At 44.3% G+C, this 22,622-nt stretch overlaps 3 protein-coding genes across 5 annotated transcripts; 1 reads left to right on the forward strand and 2 right to left on the reverse strand.

The window, feature by feature from the left end:
- Positions 1-523: 523 nt before the first annotated feature.
- Positions 524-2,053, reverse strand: LOC133926113 (uncharacterized). The gene is made up of 2 exons (XM_062371881.1): positions 970-2,053; positions 524-863 (listed from the first exon to the last, which is right to left on the reverse strand). Exons 1-2 carry the CDS (start codon positions 2,013-2,015, stop codon positions 839-841), a joined length of 1,071 nt encoding a protein of 356 aa, XP_062227865.1. The 5' UTR covers positions 2,016-2,053; the 3' UTR covers positions 524-838.
- Positions 2,054-6,894: 4,841 nt separating this feature from the next.
- On the reverse strand, positions 6,895-11,793 carry LOC133926114 (ruBisCO large subunit-binding protein subunit beta, chloroplastic-like). 3 transcript variants are annotated; one of them, XM_062371885.1, is made up of 15 exons: positions 11,643-11,793; positions 10,830-11,038; positions 10,613-10,738; positions 10,078-10,215; positions 9,901-9,996; positions 9,497-9,739; positions 9,157-9,391; positions 8,910-9,079; positions 8,587-8,664; positions 8,406-8,477; positions 8,144-8,248; positions 7,939-8,031; positions 7,769-7,861; positions 7,286-7,412; positions 6,895-7,192 (listed from the first exon to the last, which is right to left on the reverse strand). In XM_062371885.1, exons 2-15 carry the CDS (start codon positions 11,031-11,033, stop codon positions 7,179-7,181), a joined length of 1,794 nt encoding a protein of 597 aa, XP_062227869.1. In that variant the 5' UTR covers positions 11,034-11,038; positions 11,643-11,793; the 3' UTR covers positions 6,895-7,178. The 3 variants fall into 3 exon arrangements, with proteins under 3 accessions (XP_062227869.1, XP_062227868.1, XP_062227866.1); XM_062371884.1 differs by having other exon boundaries at positions 10,830-11,039; positions 11,506-11,792; XM_062371882.1 differs by having other exon boundaries at positions 10,830-11,039; positions 11,605-11,791.
- A 7,621-nt stretch (positions 11,794-19,414) lies between these two features.
- LOC133927493 (pentatricopeptide repeat-containing protein At2g22410, mitochondrial-like) lies at positions 19,415-20,974 on the forward strand. Its single transcript, XM_062373983.1, has one exon. The coding sequence runs from the start codon at positions 19,415-19,417 to the stop codon at positions 20,972-20,974; it is 1,560 nt and encodes a 519-aa protein (XP_062229967.1).
- Positions 20,975-22,622: the final 1,648 nt, after the last annotated feature.

Genomic DNA, 22,622 nt, shown 5'->3' on the forward strand with positions numbered 1-22,622 from the left:
TTGTAATAAGGTGTTAACCAAATCACAAATTGTTCGGTTCTTTCTTTCAGCTACTCCGTTGGCCTGTGGTGAGTATGGTGGCGTAAATTCATGAAAATTATGCCACTTTCTTCACAGAATTTGGAGAAATCCCTGGGAATATATTCCCCACCTCTATCAGACCTTAGTCTCTTTATTGTCTTCCCCTGCTGGTTTTCCACCTCAGCCTTATAGACCTTGAAGTATTCTAATGCTTCATCCTTTGTTCTGAGCAAATAGATGTAGCAGAACCTACTAGCATCATCTATAAGAGTAAAGAAATATCTCTTGCCACCCTTGGTTAAAATTCCATTCATCTCACAAAGATCTGAATGAATCAACTCAAGTGGCGAGGTGCTTCTCCCCTCGACCGTATGAAACGGTTTGCGGGGCTGCTTCGCTTGCACACACACCTCGCACTTGAGGCTCTTCTCATATTTATATGAAGGAATAAGATCCATTTTGCTCAAACGCACGATTGCTTCATTATTAACATGACATAAGCGAGAATGCCAAATATCAATGTTCTTATTAGAATATGAAGAATAGAAAATGTTTGCAGAGCTATCAAGAATAGAAATGCGGAACATGCCTCCGCAATCATAGCATTTCCCTACAAACAACCCACACCTGGTCATTACAACTTTATTTGACTCGAAGACTAATTTTATTCCTTGCCGGCACAGCATCGATCCGCTGAGTAAATTGTGGGTCATGGCAGGCACAAACAGTATGTCCTTTAGGGCAAGAGTTTTGCCAGAAGTCAACTTCAGGCTCACTTGTCCTACTCCGCGCACTGTTGCCGAGACCCCGTTCCCCATCAGTACGGATCCACCATCTGCGCCCTGAAGAGAAGTAAAACACATCTGATCAGCACAAATATGCCTGGTAGCACCTGTATCAATCCACCAACTTACTGGTGAATTTGCCATATAGGCCTCAGTTATATACCCACTAGTGGAGTCGCCTTTGCCGGTATCATTGACCGTTGCAACCGCCACATGCACTTGGGCTTTGGTTGCCTTCTGCTGCTCAGGTGTTGGCCCTTTGCCCTTACGATTGCAGCATCTGTTGGCTTTGTGATCCGACTCGCCGCAAATGTAACAGACAATCTCGGGTTTTTTCTTCTTCTTCATTGCATTAGCCTTCGGTCCCGAAAAGCCAAGCTTGGTCTTCTCTTTCTTCGCATTCTTGCCAGAATGGTTCTTGTGCTCGACAAGGTTTGCTTGAGCGGGCACCTTCCCCCCACCATAGCCTGCCTTGGACTTCTCCTCGATATTTATCGCAGCAATGAGCTCATTAAGAGTCAATCGCTGCTTTAAATGCCGACGTGCAGTGACAAAGTCACGCCAAGAAGTTGGCAGCTTGGCCAAAATAGCATTAATCTGAAAGTTCTCCGGGAGGACACAGCCATACTGGCCTAAGTCCCGCACGATCAGTTGAAGCTCGTGGATTTGTTCCATGACTGATCGGCCATCTCCCATGCAAAAATTCAGATAGCTTGCCACCATAAAGGACTCATTGCCGTTGTCGCTCTCTGCATACTTGTCATTCAGCTCCGTCCACACCTTTCGCGCTTCCCCGAAGCTCACGTAGACGTTGAATAGCCTGTTTGACAGAACGGCCAAGAGACGTGCCAGGGCAGATGCATTTGCCTTCTCCCAACGAGCCCTTAACGCGTCAAGACGCGTTCTTTCGACCTCGTCTAGCACGGCTTCCCCCTGAGGGGCGGGCGGCTCTTCGGTGAGGACCCAGAATAAACCGAGCTCCATCAACCACAGCCTCGTCCGGGCCTGCCAGCACTTAAAGCCGGTTCCATCAAAGCACTCAGGCTTAATCGCATCTGAGGACGACGGAGGAAGAGCAGAGGAGGAGGAGCTAGCCATTACTGAAGCACTAATAGGTTTTCTGGATTGAAGTAAATAATAGAACCAAAGGATGAGCATAAGGCTTATCCCATACATATAAATAAGATACTGAAATAGATAGCAAATCATACACAATGAAATGCTACTGAACAAGGTAAAATTAATTGCAGTAAGCAATTCACTCTGAAGCAAAAACAGTATACCAAAATAAGGAATATGAGAGTGAAACTCTACAATTAATTGCTGAATTGAAAAGAAATAGATAGTATTACTCTCAGATTTATGCAACAATTGGCCCCAAGACTTTGTAATCTTGCTCCCAAATTGTTCTTCTAGAATTATCATCGATTGGGCTATTAATGAGATCTCAACTAGCCAAAAAACTTGGACAAGTAAAATTAAACAGATTCTGGACAATGACTGATCTGAATTGATGGACATGATTCACTAGCCAAATAGAACTATTTAGTCACACAGAAGTATGACAAATACACAGGGAAAGACAGGTCAGGTTTAAACAGAACAGGAATGTTCACTGCACCGACAGAATAAATGACTGAACTGTAACAAATATATGCGCACCAGCATGAATTCAGTATACAACCGTGTCCTTTCACATGTGTTCATATATATTCATATCAGGCAACCAACAGAATCATGTCCAGAGGTTTGAAATAACAACAACACCAGATCAGTATCCAGATCACAGGTTTTCCAGCTATTGTACTCAACTAATAGCCCAATCTAAAAGCATTCATCATCACAGAGCATGCTATCAGAGAAGTGGAGGAATACTCACAGCAAAATATTGATTAAAATCAAAATGAAATGTGGCTAGGCATGGCTTGGAAGCCACTGACCCAGAAAACCTATCGACCACCGTCACCGGCAGTGAAAGGAGATCGGAGATACAAAGCCCTTCACCGTACACCCACTGCAGTACGGCCGAGCCTCTGCGCTGCAGCTCCAGCCACCAACCTTTTCCTTTCCCAGATGCCACCCAGAGATATCACCCGAGAAGCTCAGGTTCAGATCTTCAGAGACAAAACCAGAGGGAGAGTTCACCGGAGAAAGAGAAAGGATTAGACTCGTGTTTGCACACAGAGAGGGGAAGGGAAGATATAGCTGCCTTATCTTCTGTATGAAGGGCCGGAGCACAACTCCTCAGCGAAATAGTTGCGGCTGCCCAACAAACCGAGAACCCGGCACTCCTGAAAACCAGCTGAGCCACCAGAGACCTCGGCCGGGGAAGGCTGCCGCCGCCGCCGGCACCACAGCCTTGCAAACATCGCAGCAGCCTCTTCCTCTCTCTTGGCCAACCCTAAGTCTGCCTTTTATATCACCCACAGTGAGCCTGGGCTAGAATCCCGACCAGGGCTCAAAGAAGGCAGCCCAGAAAGGCCCAAGTACAAACCACATTAAAGCTTTCACATATTTCAACAGATAATACAGCTGTATTGTTTACTCAATCTAAAATATATTAGGGTATAGCAGTAGAAGCAGAAAATTTGAGAAGGAAACAGAGAAGAAAATAAAAGTAACCATTGAAATTTCAGTCTTAAGTGAACAATCAATAAGACATGAAAACATGAAGACCATATACATTGTCTCACCTAGGATAGTCATCTCTGCTATTGAACAACCTACTAATGATGTAGCAGCTAGTATGAAGTATACCATAGCAATCTCGGCAGAAATTGCAGGTAATCAGCATGAGAATAGTGTTCAGCTTTCTTTTATTTGAGAAGAACAACCTACTAAGCATAACATGATTTCAGCAAGATATAAATTACCTCTTACTGTAGACTGGTAACTGGGATAACTAGATCACCTCACCTAGCAGGTTATGATCTTTAATTTGTTTATTTCTTGCTTTTCCTAACACACAGCTATTGCCAACTATATATAGCCGATCAACTAAAAAGTTCCAATCCTAATCCAGCTAACTATTAAACCGTATACAATTCTATCTCCTAGCTGATTCTATCTATAAATAAAATAAAATCCTAAATTATCAAACTTATCTCCTAATTAAAAAGGTAACCTATCTCCTAACTTTATCTCATACTCTGTTCCGCCTATATCATTTTCCTCCTTGCCATGAAACAACTCATCCTCGAGCTATGGTGTTGGTCATGGCTGCAACCCCATGGAAGCCCCATGCTGATGAAAGTTTGATGTTCTTGAAGGTTCCTTGTAGTTCTTGAACATGCCCGCATTGTGAAGGATGGAGACGATATCATCATTGTTTCTCAGCATAGGCATCATTGTAGCAGCTAAGGACAACTGGATTGAGACTGAGACATTTGTCAGCGGCAATGCAATTGACAGCGGAGTAGCAGGTGGTTGTTTGATGACCAGTGACGTCACATATGGAAGCAGTGTTGCCTCCTGCTTTGCCTCTACCTCCATGCATGTGACGACAGGAATTGGTAGCACTATAGTAGGCTCTGGATGTGTAGCCATGAGAGCAAATGGTAGTTCTTCAGCTAGCACTAGTAGCGGTGAAGCGACTTATACTAATGTGATCGCTAGGGCAGGTGGTGGCAGCATGTCCACTGCATTGGTGCTGAAATTTTTCACCCATTTAAGTTAACGAGCCCCGATTGCTTCAACCTTTGCTAGAACTTTCTTCATCATCTTGCCAAGAAGCTCTATGGTGTAGGCCTCGTTATCCATGATGAGGGGTGCAGGTCGGCTGTGTGAGCAATGACGGCGCACAACAGTGGTGGACGACGTGGGGTAAAGCAGCGGCTGCTGCAACGGGGGAAATGGAACATCGGCAGCATGGTGCAGCAGGATAGCGGTGATGGCGTGGTGCAGCAGGCTAATGGCGGTCGCGGCATGGTGCGGTAGCGTGGCGACGGCGTGGAGATGGTGTGGAAGACAGGCGCATCAACAAGACTCGTGATACCAAATATTATAGACGGGTAACTGTGATAACTAGATCACCCCGCTTAGCAGGCTCTGATTATTACTTTGTTTAATTATTGCTTGCCCTAATACATAGATATTGCCAACTATATATAGCCGACCAACAAAAGAATCTCATCATAATTCAACTAACTATTAAACCTAATACAACTCTATCTCCTAGATGATTCTATCTCTAAACAAATCAAATCCTAAATTACTAAACTTATTTCCTAATTAAAAAAGTAACCTATCTCCTAACTTGATCTCATACTCTACTGCGCCCATATCACCTCTTTTGCCAATGTAAGAGCATCTCCAATAGACTCCCAATCCCACTTTCAATAGTTAAACTTAGAGATTCTATCTCAAAAACTCTCTCCAATAGATTTCCTATATGGTTTCCAATATTTAGGTGCCCCCAATATCACCCTCAATCCTAGCTAAATATTGAGAATCAGCCAGACTCTCTATCTGTATCCCTATCCCACCTGGGCCCACCTACCTCCTCCCACTCGTCACCTTAAGCCCACGTCATGTCCATGGCAAGCCTAGCGTTAGCACGGTTCATCGTCGAGAAGAATAGTGTCAAGGTGTTGTCTCCGAACTCGCTACATGGTTGCACGCTGACCGACGTCGTGCTATACCCCAACGTGGAGCTGGCCACAGGTTGCAAGCTATTCGGCACCACGAGGTTCAAGGCCCCGTCGGGGCGCCCTGTGGTCCTCCTCGTCGACCGTGGGGGCTACTACTTCGCGCTGTTGACGATGGACATGCCCAAGGAGGACACCCCGACATGGCGTTCCTCACCAACATCACGGTCCCCTCGACGCTCGTCTCCAAGCAGTTCAATGACGCACTCCACCGTGTCGTGACTTCCAACTCCACTAAGTCGATGCTGCACACGGACAAGAGGATGGAGTACGAGTTTTGGAGGAGCTCGGCCTCGAAAGGGAGAGAGAAAGGGGGAGGGAGGAAGGAGGGAGATCAAAGGCGGGGTCCACACGTCGGCGACACATGAGAGGGAAGAGGGAGGAGTCTGTTGGAATATAGGAATTGGGTACATGGAGTCTATTGGAGATGAAGAAGATTTATGAGAAAAATATTATTGGAAAGGCTTCCTATATGATGATATAGGGGATGAATTTTAGAAAGTCTTTGGAGATGCTCTAACACCGTCATTGATAATCTTAGGTGACTCAACTTGCTCTCAGGTACAGCATTGCACTATTTCCTCCAAAAGTAACTCCAACAAGATCAGCAAGCTTATTCACATCAGTCTAACATAAAAGCAAGCAAATCAGCATAGTAAACCAAAATGCTAGACTTGCTCTGATGTGTCTAGTATCTCATTATCAGAAAGATCAAGTGGATAACTCACTTGCAGCTTCTTGATAGCCAACCCATCCGTGTTGAAATGCATTACCTAGCACCACTTTTGCAGTAAGACTGCAGTAATGGGCAGACCAAATGATGAAGCTATTTTCGGATCTGTTGCAGATAATATCAGCTACACCAGTACAGATTCGCACTAGCATAAACCCAAACATCGGAAACAAATTCTATACGACCTTTCTATAAAAGATCTTTATAAGACTCTGATCCAGCCACATATTCTCTAATCTATTAGCTGGACTGAGAGATAAGAGAGGGAAAATATATATATTATCATAAGAAAAAAATATTTTATAGGATCTAATTCTATAAAATTTATTTTTAAGACACGGATGCTATGTACTCGTACTGGGCCAGGGAAATTTAAACAGCATCCACGAAACTTGAACGACGCCCCAAAATTATCCACGGACTTAAAACCACTAGGGTTTTAGACGCGGGGGAATGAAGCACTAGAGTAGAAATGGAAGTGGGCTTAGATGAAGCGGTTCAGATACCGGACAAGAACGACGAGTTCTTCATAGATTTTCAATGACAAGTGGGCCCCCCAGTCTCCTCCTATGAGATCCTTACAGGCATCCAAAAGCTTCTGGTTTCTGGTTCCCGTTTAACGGGGAGCGTCGAAGGCCAATCAACGGCTGCAACTCTGCACTAAGAACAGGTGCAACGAAGAACAGAAGATTACAGTACAGTGGCTTGAAAAAAAATGTTATCGCTTGCAAAATCTTTCTGCTTAATTCGACAGGCGTTCCAATTGCACCACAAATTTGGACTACAGTTTCTCTGCTCTTCCACCTTTGGTACAACAAAACTCTAGTTATACGTTCTAGATCTCTGCAAAATCTTTCAGCGCTTTCTGCTTATTCCACCTTTGGTGGTACAACAAATCGCACACATCATCTCAGAACAAAACTATCTCGACCTCTCCTGGTTCCCAAGACTCGCCTACGCCAAAAAAGATAAAATGGCTTGACCATCACCTCATCAGTATCCATAGCCTGGTAATGCAAAGTAGCAAGTCGTTAGCACTAGAACGTATATCTAGGTCGCCGTGAAATCCAAACGCTGATACTTGTGGCAGAATCATTTACCAGAGTTGTCCATCGGGTTAGTGAGAGGTGCGGCGGGCTCAGGCTCCTTGATCTCGACGACGACGACGTCCGACGTGAGGAAGGTCTTGGCCACGGACGCCGCGTGCTCCAAGCAGCATCTCACCACCTGCATGCAGATCATCATCAGTGACAAGGGTCGGTTTCAGAAAGAAGTTTTGAAACAATCATAGTGTCAACCACGTGCAAGGACTACTATGTTCATCTCTTCTGGCCATTGCTGCTTTACCTTTGGCATTTACCAAAGTTCTTAGATCTCTTTCTGCTTATAATACAGAATTGAGCTATTGAGGATAAACTAGGTTGGCTTATTCATTTCAGAAACCAATGAAATAACCAAACAAAGTGGTTGCATAGGAAACAAGACGAGGACCGATGGCAAGGTACAAGTATTAATGCATGAAGTTGCAGGATCAACTAACTGGTATTCATGCAACAGGATAGGAAAGCTACAGGGCCACAAACCTTAGTGGGGTCAATGATACCGGCAGCCATCAAGTCTTCATACTGGCCAGTAGCAGCATTGTAACCATGCTTGAGGTTGTCATTAGAAAGAACCTGGTGCAACAACATTTGTCCATGTTTTTCAGATCCACGCTATGAAATACAGTATCAAATGAGGAAACGAGCTATACCTTCTCAGTAACAACGCTGCCGTTAACACCAGCGTTTTTAGCAATCAATTTAAGTGGGTAGCTCAAGGCCCTCCTCACTATTTCAGCTCCAACCTAGAAAAGTTGATGGTATAGCATGTCAAATTTGGAATGCCCGATAGTTCAAAACCTGTGTTCTGTACCCTCTTTTTCAAGGGAACAAAAAGAATATTGATCTAGTTTTTACCTTCTGCTCATCGTTCTCCAACGTGTCCTTGATGGCATCTACTTTAGCTGCCAGCCTCAAAAGGGTACACCCTCCACCAACAACAATACCTTCCTCAACAGCAGCCTGTGAAGAGGACGAAGCAATTTTAGAGATTTGTAACTAGAAGAACATTCAACAGAACATGGAGAATGCTCCAGGAAGCAACAAATAAATGGACTTATTCTATGAAGCAAATATGAATCTGATAGCTCCAAATGGTTAATTACAGCAACAGACTTACCTTAGTTGCATTTAGGGCATCCTCAACTCTCAACTTCTTCTCTTTTAGTTCAGTTTCTGTTTGTGCTCCCACCTGTCAAGTAACAGAAGCCATGGGTTACAGTTGTGTACCGTCCTTCCAACATTTGATCAAATAAAAGAAAGATAAACAGATAATATGTCATTGGTGTATTCTGTTGTACCTGAATGACAGCAACACCCCCAGCGAGCTTTGCTATCCTCTCGTTGAGCTTTTCCTTTTCATATTCTTGTTCTGCTGCCTGAAAAAGAGAGAGATGAAACAAATTTCAGACTTTGAAGGCCCTGATGCTTCCTTTTCCCCCAAACAAATTATGCAAGTAGAAAGATAGCGCTCATGAGAACAAATTCCAATCTACATGCAGGTTAAAGAATCTAACCAACCAAGCTACACTTTCAGAGATGTTCCACCTATATGCAACCACAACAAAGAAACAAAGCAGTATATTTAGTCAAATGAGCAATAGAGAACAAGAAAAATTCAGACCTCGATGAGATTTTTTATTTGTGCAACCCTCTTAGTAACTTCTTCCTGGGTGCTGCCATCACCAACTATTGTTGTCGTCTCTTTGGTAAGGACAACCTTAGCAGCCGTCCCAAGAACTGATTTGTCCGCCTTGTCAAGTGACAATCCAACTTCATCTCTGATTACAGTTCCTGCACAAACGAAGAATTCTCATAAATAAGAAGCATTGGTTGTCATAAAGATGTCCTGGGATGGAATTTTGCCTCACCCCCAGTAAGTATGGCAATATCATCCAGGTATTGGGTCTTGCGCTCTCCAAAACCAGGGGCTTTGATAGCAGCAATCTTCAATGATCCTCTGAGCTTGTTGACAACAAGGGTAGCAAGAGCCTCCTGCTCAATATCCTCAGCAATTATCAGGATTGGGTATGCACCTCTGATGGCTTCCTCCAAAACGTTGATAAGATCCCTTGCATTGGTGATTTTTTTGTCCACCAAAAGTAGCTGAAGGATGAAGATGAAAATATAGTAGAATCAATCAATCAATAATCTGAAACAGTAAGACAATGAGCAGCGAAAATTAAATCGACATCTCAGATTCAATGCTACCTTGCAGTTCTCGTACTCGACAGACATTTTCTCACTGTCAGTTACAAAGTAAGGAGAGATGTAACCACGATCAAATTGCATTCCCTCCACAACATAGAGATTGTTTTCGGAACTCCTTCCCTCTTCGAGGGTAACCACACCCTTCCGGCCAACCTTGCTCATAGCCTCTGCTATCATGTTACCAATTTCATAGTTGTTGCCAGCACTTACCGCAGCAACATCTGCAAGTTCGCTATCTTCAACCTGAAGCAAGTAATGCTCTCGTAAATGGAACTGATAATACACAATGCATGCACCAATAATCTGACTCCACTGAAGTGCATGTTAAATGTTTGTAAGACTAAGGGCCAGAATGCTAGAGCTAGAAAATTTTGCAAGCATAATAATCAAACGATCAGTTTTACCTCCTTTGACATCTTCCGTAGTTCTTCAACCAGTGCTTTCGCTGTTTTCTCGATACCCCGGGTAATCTGTACAGGATTAGCACCAGCTGCCACAACCTGGACAAGAGCAAATGAGTATTTAGCTTACAAAACCGTGATTGATCTACAGGTACCAATAAGTTTCAACTAGTGTCATACCTTAACACCCTCAGCAATCAGCCCCTGAGCAAGGACCACAGAAGTAGTTGTCCCATCTCCAGCTAGATCATTGGTTTTAGCTGCAGCTTGCCTAACCAACTTAGCACCAATGTTTTCAACAGGATCCTCCAGCTCAACCTGCGGTACAACAACCATTACTTAAAAACTATGCCTGGATTTTAAAACTAAACACGACTTCCACAACAGTCCAGAAGCTTCCAGAACAGACTCATTCAGTAAGAATATTACATCATACCTACAGCACCTTTTATAATAAAAACAAAAGGTGCACCATAAGTATAGTACATACAACAGCATATAACAGCTAACATTGTTCATCCTGACAGATTCTCATATATTAGAAAAAACATGTTGAACGATGATACTTAGGCATGTAATTTGCCAGCATGATGTTTTACTTTGAAGAATGAAGCAAACTTTTCATTGCAAGTATACCTAAGGTACCATGCAAATTCTAAGGAAGTGCAATTGCTGATCACTGAAGGTTCATTGACATGATAACATAGCAATATACCTCTTTTGCAACTGTAACACCATCATTGACAATCTTAGGAGAGCCATACTTGCTCTCCAAAACAACATTCCTTCCCTTCGGTCCCAGTGTAACTCCAACTAGGTCTGCGAGCTTATTGACTCCAGTCTGAAATATAGAAACAACTAATTAGAGTCTGTCAAGGCTCACCAGCATGTCACCAAGATAAAATAGAATGTCCAAGAACTGTGAAGCTCACCTGGAGCTTCTTGGTAGCTGAACCATCCTTGTTGAAGTACAGCTCCTTTGCTGCTTTTACTCTGAAGTTGGACCTCCTCTGAAGGCGCGCATTTTGTGGCCGGTTGGTAGTGGAGATAGATGACACCAAAGATAATGAAGATGTCTTGCCAGTTGGAGTTGCCATGAGACCAACCGTAGAAGTGGCACCAAATGTTGAAGCCATGATTGCCTAAGTAACAGATATCACATTAGCGTGACAAAACAATTGAAATATATACACAATCCAAACATTTTGCAAGCAGAGACTACCATAAGCATATCTTAATTTGGATAAGAGGTGACCACATGCCACTAAGGCACTAACTCAATTAAGCTTTTAATATATTTTTTGTGTGAACACAAAGGAGGATGAACTAATAGAGTTTCTAAAATGATTGATTTTGCATCTCTTGACTGAATAATAAAAAATTTATATTTGCCAATGTACCGAGGTATCAATATAAAAGTGTAATCAAAACCAAATCGTCCGGTAGATTACTCAGTCGCAAACAGAAATGACACACACGACCACGAATCTTCAAATATAGATGTTATTCACCCATCCCGACGATATTGGCAAACTTGAAGCAACCTAACGGTAGCCAACGTACATTACATTCCTGACATTTCCACTACGAATTGCACAAAGCATGTACCTCCAGCTTTGGCTAGCTGAATAAGAATATGACGAACCCAACAACAGCGACCGCAACAGTAAGCACAAGCATACCACCGACAGACAGCAAGCACCCAACCTCTCGGAATCCACTGGCAAACAAATCAAAGAGGTGTCCCGGCGGCGGAACGAGCTGGCGCCTGTCGGAGTTGGAGACGAGGTGAACCGCGACGGAATCGAACTGGACAAGGAGAAGAGTGGAGAAGGGGAAGGTGGATGAGGTTGCAGATTAGGTAGAAAGAGGAGGAGCTCCGTTTTTAACAAGGAGAGGCACGGCCGCCGCCTCTTCTCGGTGAGCTAAATGGGCTGCTCGGCATTGCCTGGAGTAGCCCATTAAGCCAACCGCTGCCCCGTTTCCTCTCCTTTTTTTTTCTTTTCATTTTCCATAAAAATTCCACATTTCAAATTAGACTGTAAACTCAAATTCGAAATTTATGAGAACCCCTAAATTTCCCAACAGTTATTAATGAAAGATTAAGTTGTGGCGCATTATGTGTTGTCATTGAAATATTACACTCCTGGTTGTGGTATTAAATATTCAATCTATCCATGGAATCATGCTTAAACATTTAATTCAAAAACAGGCACAATGCCACATTATACCTTGTTGAAAATATTTCTGAATTGGTTTAAGTTTCATGTATATTCTAATTTGTAATATGGTATGGTCATTAGCAACAATATTTATTGTACCTTAGTCAAGATTTCATTGTTGCCACCACTAATTCTTCTATACTTACAAATTAATATGTTCTTTTCATTATTGAGGTATTCTTCTTTACTTAGACTCAGTGTCTCCGCCCTGACTCAAAATTGTTCTTGGATCCGTCACTGGTTGAGGCGGTAAATGTCGTGGTGAGCAAGGTGAGGGTAGGAGCCAGGCTGCCTAAACCCTAGATCGAGGTAGAGGTAATAGATGTGGAGTTGCCGAGTTGAATAAGGGACGAAACGGTCGTGGCCTTTAAGGCTGGTGCGCGTCAGGCTGAGCGCACGAGGGTTCTCCATATAATTTTCTAGACGTCATGAGGGTATGCGGCGAAAGGCAAATCCGTCCGTATCTCCGCCCTAACTCAAAATTGTTCTTGGATCTATCACTGGCCGAGGCGGTAAGCGTCACAGTGAGCAAGGAGAGGGTAGGAGACAAGGCTGCCCAAACCCTAGATCGAGGTAGAGATAACTGATTTGGGGTTGCCGAGCTGAATAAGGGACGAAATGGCTGCGACACGTGATGTCAGTGCGCGTTGGGCTAAGTGCACGAGGGTTCTCTACATAATTTCTAGATGTCATGAGGGTACGCAGTGGAAGGTAAATCCGTCTACATCTATGTCCTTCATCACAGATGTGATAGCTCTCATTGCAGCGATTTTGTTGCTTTCTATTTATTTTCGCTTTCAGAGTTGTTGGAAGATTTCTTTCGGGTTTTTTATCAATAAATACAACCAATTTTGGACTCAGCTACAATTTTGAACTCAATGTCCGCACTTCGGCTAATGGACTAACGTTCGTACCATGAGGGCACACGCACTTGCAATGCAAAAGATTTCATATTCTCATTGCAAAAGTCCAACAAAAAATTGCATAGTTCCCTCATTACAAAAAAGAGCGATCATATATTCGTGCGACTTTTCATTACAACAACATACTCTGCTCTACATCGTCAGGCTCATTACTTAAGTATACAACCTGGCAGAGGTAGCATACAACACGCACTATACCAGCCATACGACTTCTGCAATAATTTTTCATTACAACTGCAATCTAATAGTTTATATTCAACTAAGGATCGTTGAAGTAGCAATGCATACATGATATTTTTTAAAATAGTTTGGATACGACAAGAGACTAGAGTTGTCATGCTTCATGGCAAAGTAAAGAGATGTGTACAACATAGATATTTTACATGGTAGAAAATATCTAGGTTTTAGATAAAAATAAACAAAATTCGAAATATCTAGGTTTTAGATAAAAATGAACAAAATTCTAGAATTTGGATATTTTGTAAGAAGTGTGTGAAATGTACCACATGGCAATCTTCCACCAAAGGACAAGTATAGATAAGGTGGCCTCCTTCCCTCACGAGCACTAAGTAACTAGAAATCAGAATAAGGCTATAAGTCTAAATGATTTCACCATGTACTGCTAAAATGTAACGTGTCATAAATATATCAGATACAAAATTTATTTAGGGATTTCTCCATATGTATGCATTTCAACTGCATTAGTATATTCTTTGTTTACTTAGATTACGTGTCTCCGCCCTAGCTCAAAATTGTTCCTGGATCCGTCACTGAGCACGGGTATGCCACTTGCACAACAATAACACACCATTTTTCTACACTAATGTACTAATTATAGTACAATGACTAGAGCTCCAATCCAAAACCCTGCGAGATTCATGAGCACCAATAGCCCACAACATTTGGCTGAATTAACTCTATCAGACAACAACCAAAGTACATACCAAAACCATCAAATTATTCGGCAAGGTGACGGAATTGGAGCCCCTCGCCCGAACCGATCGGCAAATTGCCATGAAACATGGCGTAACAAGTCCATCTAATCCTTGAAACCACGGCTTTCACCAACGAAGTAAGGAGAGCATAGGGAAACAACATATTCGGGGTACAACGGGAGAGGAGAAGCCATTCACCTCGTGGATTGGAGTTGGGAGGAAGGCAGAGCAGAGAGGATAAGGCATGTGTCCTCATCTATGACTGCGGCCTGATGCGCGGCCTAAAGGGCTGCCTGCAGCTCCTCTAGTTGGGCCCAAAGGGCCACCACATGCGTCTACTGGCTAGTAGTGGCGGCTTGTACAGCTACGGCCTCGGCTGTGGCCCCTTGAGGTGCTGCGATGTTGTCGCCATGCTGCTGCTGCAGGGCCTCCGAACTGGTAGGGTCCACAGTGTCAGCCGCAGTTGGGATCATGGTTGTGCCAGTGATGGCCATGGCACCCTCGTTCCGTCCGAGTGTGAACTCGTCGTTGCCCCCGGTTGGGGTGCCGACATCGGCATAGCATGCGTTCAGCCGAAGCTGTCACACGAACTTTCACGCATGCATGGCTGTGGAGCCAGCCACCTGGGTCTTCTTCTTTGGTGACATCCTACCTCTAATAGTGCTTCTACAGTCTCCACGGACAGCGCCAACTGTTGGTGAAAAAAAACGCCTTCCACGAACAAAGTGTGATGAGAGCCAAAAACTCACTGGAGCAACTCAAGCTTAGAGAAGTAGTGGAGAGGAAGAATATGTCTCTGGTGGTTATCAGGAATTCTGTCCTGGGAACCATGTGCCTATGGCCAATATTTATATTGTCTTCCAGAGGGTAGGGTTATAGACATGCCCCTGGCTAGTGGTAGAGATACAAGTTATCACTTATACAATTGGGACACAGGGTCAGTATAGTAATACATCGTCCAGACTGGAGGCCAAAATATCGACCACTATGATGACATCACCTAGTCGTGGTAGTCATTGTGGCAGCGAGTGGCCACAGTGCCTGGTCAGTCGCCGACTATGACACAGGTCTTGTCCAACGTGTTAGGCAGCCACCACTTGGACCGACGTGTCAGGCAGCCACCACTTGTACTAGCGTGTCAGGCGGCCACCACTTATACTAGCATGTCAGGACGTCCACCACTTAACCGGCACTAAATGTTGATTACATCATGATAGACACCACGTGGTCGGTGGGCCTACTCCTGCTGGCCCACATAGAAACATACATAGTCATAACATAAGAATGACAACATAATCCATATTGGAAACGTACAAATCAAGCACTTGGGCCCGTTTTCCCGTTCTTCGCAGACTTGTGCATCGGAACATGACGCACATGGTCTTCACCATCTTGTGTTGTGTAAAGCTCGCAATCCTTCCTCGAATGCTCTCCGTCACACAATAGGCATTCCTTTTGTCGACCACTGGCCTCTGATTCTTCCATGGCATTCCTGATTTGATGAGTCGTACACTGTCCCTTGCCATCCACCTTGCTGGCCGGGTTAGGATTCCAGAGCGTCGTATGATCTGGAGGCTTAGTGAAGTTAGCGACTCCCTACCATCCACACAGTTCACCTCCCCATGTTGCTTCAACAGCCTCCTTCATGTAGCAAAGAGAAACGAAGTGGGCGTGCTCAATCTTTTCTTTTGCGCAAGCTGCAAACACATGTGAGCATGGCAAATGTAAGAGGGAAGGTTTGCTGCATGTGCACTCGCACCATCTATTTGTCAGCCGTAACACACATTTCATTCAGATCGACCAACTCCAAGCCCACTCTTGTCATGCAAAAACACCTCAAATACGAATTTGTTGTTACCCACGAACCATACCCGGTGCATCTGACCCTTCATGCTCTTGTCAGACATGTATTTGGTGATCTTTTTCGTGAACACCGTCTACGATTTTGCCAAGTGTAGAGATGCAATGGCGTACCTTTGCTGGAGATACTTCTGTGTCCCGCGGGTTATGCCCTCCACAATTGCTACTAACATAACAGAATGGGTGACAGGGTTTCCTTCATCACCCAATTGTACACTTCTGCAAGATTTGTAGTCATTATACCATAACGCGAGCCATCAGTGTCAAATATGAGGGCACATTTCTCCCTGGGCTCATGTTCGATCCAATCTGAGAAACACTTCACCCTCCTTCCACCCTTCCTCCACCTCTTCACATTGCTCTACTCATAAGGAATGGGATCAAGCCCCTGTGGCTCATCCTCCCTCGACAGAATAGGCTTCTTCAGGATTTCTTTCATGGGGCTGTTGGTTCATTCAAACTCCTCCCACGGGACATCAAACTTCCTCTCTGATTCTGTTTGCATAGCTTCTTGAATAGGTTCATCAAGCGCTTACTTTTGAACTACTTGTAACAATTTGCCCCCAAGTGCCTCATGCACCAGCGACTATGCAAGTATGGCCAAAAGAATGGCTCAGTCATGCTAGTTTGCAACGTATTAATGGTTGAAAGCAAGCCTGCATGCCAGTCATGGTGGACACAAACATTAGTCCTATCACATAAAATAGCTCTCTCAATCTCCCTCAAGAACCAAAGCCAACTCCGTGTGTTCTCCGATCCAACAAAGGCAAATGCCATAGGTACTACTTGATTCTCTCCATCCACCTCGATCGTAGTGAGGATCTATCCTCTGTACTTGCCTTTCAAGAAAGTTCCATTGACACACAACACTAGCCTACAGTTTTAAAAGCCTTAATCATACAATCAAAAGACCAGAAAGCCCGTAAAATGACCCTTGCTCCCAATGTGTGGATGAAGTCATCAATTGCAATCCAGGTACCCGGATTCCTTGCTTGCAAGACCTCAAGAAGGGGGAGAAAGGTTATGGTATGAATCCTCATACCTCCTAAACCTCTTCTTCAATGTCTTATGTTTCGCTTTCCATGCCTTGTCATATGAGATTTTACATCCAAATTTATTTTCTATTGCATGCATAATAGCGAATGGGGACGTAGCACTCTTCCTCACGATCTCAGGATACATCACCTTAGCCACATAAGATGCTATCATGTTCTTGTGCGCGGCAAGTGTCTGCTGCAAAAGACATGTGTGCTTCTCCATCTTCGAAGCGACCCAAATGTTGTCAGCACTAGGCTTGTAACCATGCACTTGCCACGAGCACCCTGCATTTATGCACTTAACGTTGTATGTGGTTCTATTAGATATCACCACCTTGAACTCCCATTTCTTAGAGGAAGCCCACATCTTAATTGCATCCTGCAAGTGGCCCTATCCTGGAACATTTGGTCTATCCTAACCTCAAGCACATCATACGCCCAGGATGAATCATGGTCATCGTTCACTATTAGACTCTCCATAGAAAGGTTACCCCATTGATCTGGCACATCCTTCTCCATGTCTCATTTTGTTCTTGGAACCATCTTCAACAAATGTGAGTAATTCTTCGTTGTCTAACTCCATCTGCTCCACAACCTCCTCATCATCCTCGCCCTGATCGACAGACAATGGGGAGGGATATTGTTCATCATCCGAATCTTGCGCCTCAGCCTCAATCACCGGCTTAGTAGGCACATCTTATTATTCCGTTGTTGCCATGACTTGATCCATTGCCACGGAGGCACTTGACTCACCTTCTCCATAATCTATCATTGTCCCTTCTACAGGCATGGCATGCTAGAAACCCCATTCTAATCCCAACCTCATCAAATTGCCTCCACTGCTTTATATTTTACGTCCCGTAAATGCCACTTCCACCTAGTCTCAAACAACTTAGGCAACATAACCCTGAACGACAAATGCTGCTCTGACACACTAATTTGCAACACACCATGCAACATCCCTGTCACCTGACTGCGTCGCATTTCACCAAGGTTCATCCTAGAAATTGCTTAAATCTACCCTACTATCACATTGTTAAACACATCCTTCCCCATAATACACACTAAAAATCACGTCTCCCGACATCCCTCATTCAAAATCATATTATTGTCCGTTAATTCGTTGAGATTCATAAAATTATTCCTAAATCAGCTAAACTTGTTACTAAATTACGCTAGCATTATTCCTACATCACGCTAAAGTTCCAAGATTCATTGCTACTATTATTGCTAAAATTATTCCTAAATCATGCTACAATTCGTAAATCACACACAAATTAATCATAATCACGCTAAATTATTCGTAAAATTATTCCTACAATTCCGAAAAATAATTCCTCAAATGTCTAAAATATTTGGTACATCATGCTATTTTCCCCTAAATCATGCTAATTTTCCTAAAATTCTTAAAACTATTCTTAAATCACGCTATAATTTCTAAAACTATTCTAAAATTACTTCTAAAATTTTTAACCTATTCTAAAATTATTTATAGAAATTCTAAACTATTCAAAATTATTTCTAAAAATTATAATCTATTCTAAAATTTCTAAAACTATTGTACAATTCGTTAATCACGCTATAATTCGTAAAACTATTCTAAAATTCTAAACTATTGTACAATTCGTAAATCATGCTATAATTTCTAAAACTATTCTAAAATTACTTCTAAAATTTCTAAACTATTTAGAAATTATTTCTAAAAAATCTAAACTATTCTAAATTGTTTAAAACTATACTAAAATTTCTAAACTATTCTAAAATTATTTCTAAAATTTCTAAACTACTATAAATTTTTTTAAACTATTCTACAAACAGAAAAATAAAAAAAATACCTTCTCCTTCCTTCTCTCCTCCTCCTTCCTTCCTCCTTCTCCTCTCCTCATCCCCTCCTGCTCCTCTCCTCTATTCTGTCACGGCCGACGGATGGCCGGTGTGGCGGTGATGGCGTCACAGATGAGTGGCACGACGGCCGCAGATGAGCAACGGTGCGGAGACGGCGTGCAAAATACGAAGCAATGGCCAGGCGGCGCGGTGCAACCCGTTATAAGGGTATTTGTCGGCATCTGGTATGCTGATAGGACCTATCGACAGGTCAAATGCTGACAGGTACCCTGTTGCACTGCCAACCTGCTTAAATGCGGTGGCCCACCACCTGTCGGCAGCGGAGTTGCTGGCTGTCGACATGTGCTATTTTGGTAATTTTTCAAAAACGGATATTATTTTTGCAATTTTCTATTAAAATAGTATGATTTTAAAAAATTTTGGATATTGTATTGTATAGCAGTCAGCTTCCTAATCTCTTCTGAAGCTGAAGATAGTAGTGAGCAGGAAGGCTGAGGCTCCTACTGCCACCCCTGCCCTGCGGTATCGGGGAGCCGTTCGATCCGTATCCCGCGGTCGCGATTCATCAAAGGAGACCCAGTACAAAGAATGGAGCCATGGCCCCACTTGTCAGTTCTTATCCAAAAAATCGAAACATAGACAACGATGCAACGCTTCCCACCAGAGTGCAGTGGAGCTCGCTCCCTCACCCGGCCATGGCGCCTTATCCATTACCACAGCAGCAGCGGCATCTCCCACACCGCAGCAGACCCGCACCTCAATTTCACCATCACCGGCAGGGGCATGGCAACACCAAGACCGACGCTGTGTCGTCGTCGCTCTGGCAAGGCATCCCGACCGATGCGCGTGGCCTCCGTGCCCTCGTCAAGGCGCTGTCCGCGGCCGCCCCGGCACTGGACGAGGCGATGGCCGTGCACGCCCACGCCGCCAAACTCGGTCTGGACTGCGAGCGCACCGTCCTCAACGGCCTCATCGTGCTCTACCTCTCCTGCGGCGACCGCGCGGCCGCGCAGGTCCTGTTCGACGGGTTCCCAGGCGGTCGGGACGTGGTTTCCTGGACGGCCATGGTGACCGGGCACGCGAGGCTGGGGTTCTCCGACGAGGCCGTGGAGATGTTCTTTGCCATGGCGGACGACTGCGGCGTAGCTTTCGACGCGGTGGCCGCCGCCGCCGGGTTCGCGGCCTGCGCGTCGGTGGGGGACCTCGCGCAGGGCAGGGAGGCGCACCGGCGCGTCGCGGCCCGGAAGGTCGCCCTTGATGTCGTCGCGTGGAACGCGCTGGTGTACATGTACGCCAAGTGCGGCGACGTGGCGGCGGCGCACCGGTGCTTCAGGAGGATGCCGGAGAAGAAGACCGTCGTTTCTTGGAACACGATGATCTCGGCGTTCGCCGGCGCCGGTGAGCACGGCAAGGCGCTAGCTTTGTTCCGGGAGATGCAGCGCGCGGAGGTGCGCCCGGACGACGCGACGTTCGTGGCTCTCCTTGGCGCGTGCGCTCAGCTCGGCGCGCTCGACACCGGCCGGTGGGTGCACGCCTACATGGGCAGGCAGCTGGGGTGCAAGGCCGACGGCGCCATCGGCAACGCCCTGCTCGACATGTACGCCAAGTGCGGCGCAATCGACCAAGCCATGGACGTGTTCGACGGCATGGAGCGGCGAGACGTGTACACCTACGCGTCCATGATCCTGGGGCTCGCAATGCACGGCCGCGTCGAGGAGGGGCTGGCGCTGTTCGCCGACATGCAACGAGCCGGCGTGAGGCCGAACGGGGTGACGCTCCTCGGCGTCCTCTCCGCGTGCTGCCACGCTGGGCTCGTCGAGGAGGGCCTCCGGCACCTCAGCGCCATGCCGGAGTCCTACGGCGTGACGCCCGGCATCGAACACTACGGCTGCACCGTCGACATGCTCGGCCGAGCGGGGAGGCTGGACGAGGCGGAGGAGCTCGTCGTGGCGATGCCAGTGCCGCCCGACGCGGTCGTCCGGGGCTCCCTCCTCGCTGCCTGCCGTGCGCACGGCGACGTCGAGCGAGCCGAGCGGGTGATGCGGCGCATGGCGGAGCTTGACCACAACGGCGAGGCCGGGGACCACGTGCTCATGTCAAACATGTACGCGTCCAGGGGCCGGCACGGCAGGGCGGTGCGGGTCAGGAGGCAGATGAGGAAGAGCAAGATCAGCAAGGATCCCGGCTGCAGCACCATCGAAGTCGACGGCGTCGTGCACGAGTTCCGAGCAGTTCCGGCCAACTCCATCAGATGAGCTCGAAATGAAGTCCCACTGAATTCTCTAGCGACCATCCGGCATGCACATAGTGCTTCTTATTTCATATTTCATTCGTTTTTGTAAATCTATAGCCCTTAAGAGGAATTTATATTAACTAGTTTTCTGCCCGTGCGTTGCAACGGGCGTCAAAATTTTGTTAAAGAAAAGTGACATGACACCATAACAAGCGTGACACAACCTTGACAAAAGAAAATTGAGGTATTGTTGGACTGAAAACAACGTCAAAATGCTAAAGCGATGTACATTGTACTCACATAGTTAAATACCGGTGCTCTGTAACGAGAGTCAAAAAATTTCATGAGTAATATAGTTGACCGTCTAAAACATATTTGAAATGCTCTACCTCTCTTTGATACCTATAAGATGTTGTACCTCTCTTTCCCTACAATATAACTGGACCTTTAGTATCTTTATGCAACAATTATCAAATGCATCACACAATACGTTCTGAAAAGCAAAATCAAATGAAATTCCATGTGTACAAGAAAGACTTTAAATCAAACTATATTTGATAATATAGACCAAAATTTCAGTACCTCAACAAAAATTCACATTATGAAAAGGTACTCAAAGGCTTGTAGCTAACAAATTGATTATATAGCATTCATAATTTTGTAGAAAATTATGTCCAATCTAATAATTAGAAAACCAAACGCTTCTATATACATATTAATAAATACAACACATATGAGTACAAGGAGGACCAAAATATCATCCTTGCTCCTAAATTCTCAAAGCAAATAAAGCATCGTTATTACAACAAAATATGAATCCAAGATGACATGTTTGACTAATAATTTATGAATATATGTGATGGTTTCCTTTCATTCCTTGCCGCAAAGTCATTGGAGATAGAGTTCTAACTCTAAGAATTTTTATAGTAGTCGTCTATAGCTTTAAAAATTCTCAGCTATGGATAGTTAGGGTTTTTAAATAAGATATCTTATTTTTATTTTAAATTAAAATATATATTTAAAATATTTTATTTTTATTCTATAAATTTTAAATCCTACATAAATCTTGGAACTAGATGTCTACTAAACATGATCTAGCCCCAAATCGTGCATGGAGCTCCATTTTGTTTTTATTGCTACTACTCTACAAGCCTCTGAGCTAAGACCGACTAGACCGATTACACATTTCCTTCACTTGGCCTCTCGACGTCCTCTATGTCCTCCTCCCGGCAGGGGCGGACGTAGACCAAAATTATAGGAGGGGCTGAACATACTAGCTAATATAAGTTTAAATATGTCTCATATATAAAATTAGCAAGTTTCATTTTTCAAGGCAATTTCATACGCAAAGATAAAAGATGAAGTGCAAAATACATTAAAGAAGAAGGAATAAAAGATGAATCGGCAATATGTTCATACCAAATCAATGGATAGCACGTGCATACACGACGATAGCCTATTAATCTTCATGAGAAGCAATCTGTAAAACAAAAGATAAATTAGTTACAAACAATAACTTTCAAATATGGTGTTCTTTCAAATTAGAAGAGAAATAGAGAATGAAGCATACCACTAAATTATCTTTTGGCACTAACATATGGCGTTCTTTCATGTCTTCAAACTCTTGTATGATTTTTTCATTGCTAATGCTTCTAAATATCTCCTTCTCG

The sequence above is a fragment of the Phragmites australis genome, chromosome 8 (assembly GCF_958298935.1).
Source record: "Phragmites australis chromosome 8, lpPhrAust1.1, whole genome shotgun sequence".
Classification (NCBI taxonomy): domain Eukaryota; kingdom Viridiplantae; phylum Streptophyta; class Magnoliopsida; order Poales; family Poaceae; genus Phragmites; species Phragmites australis.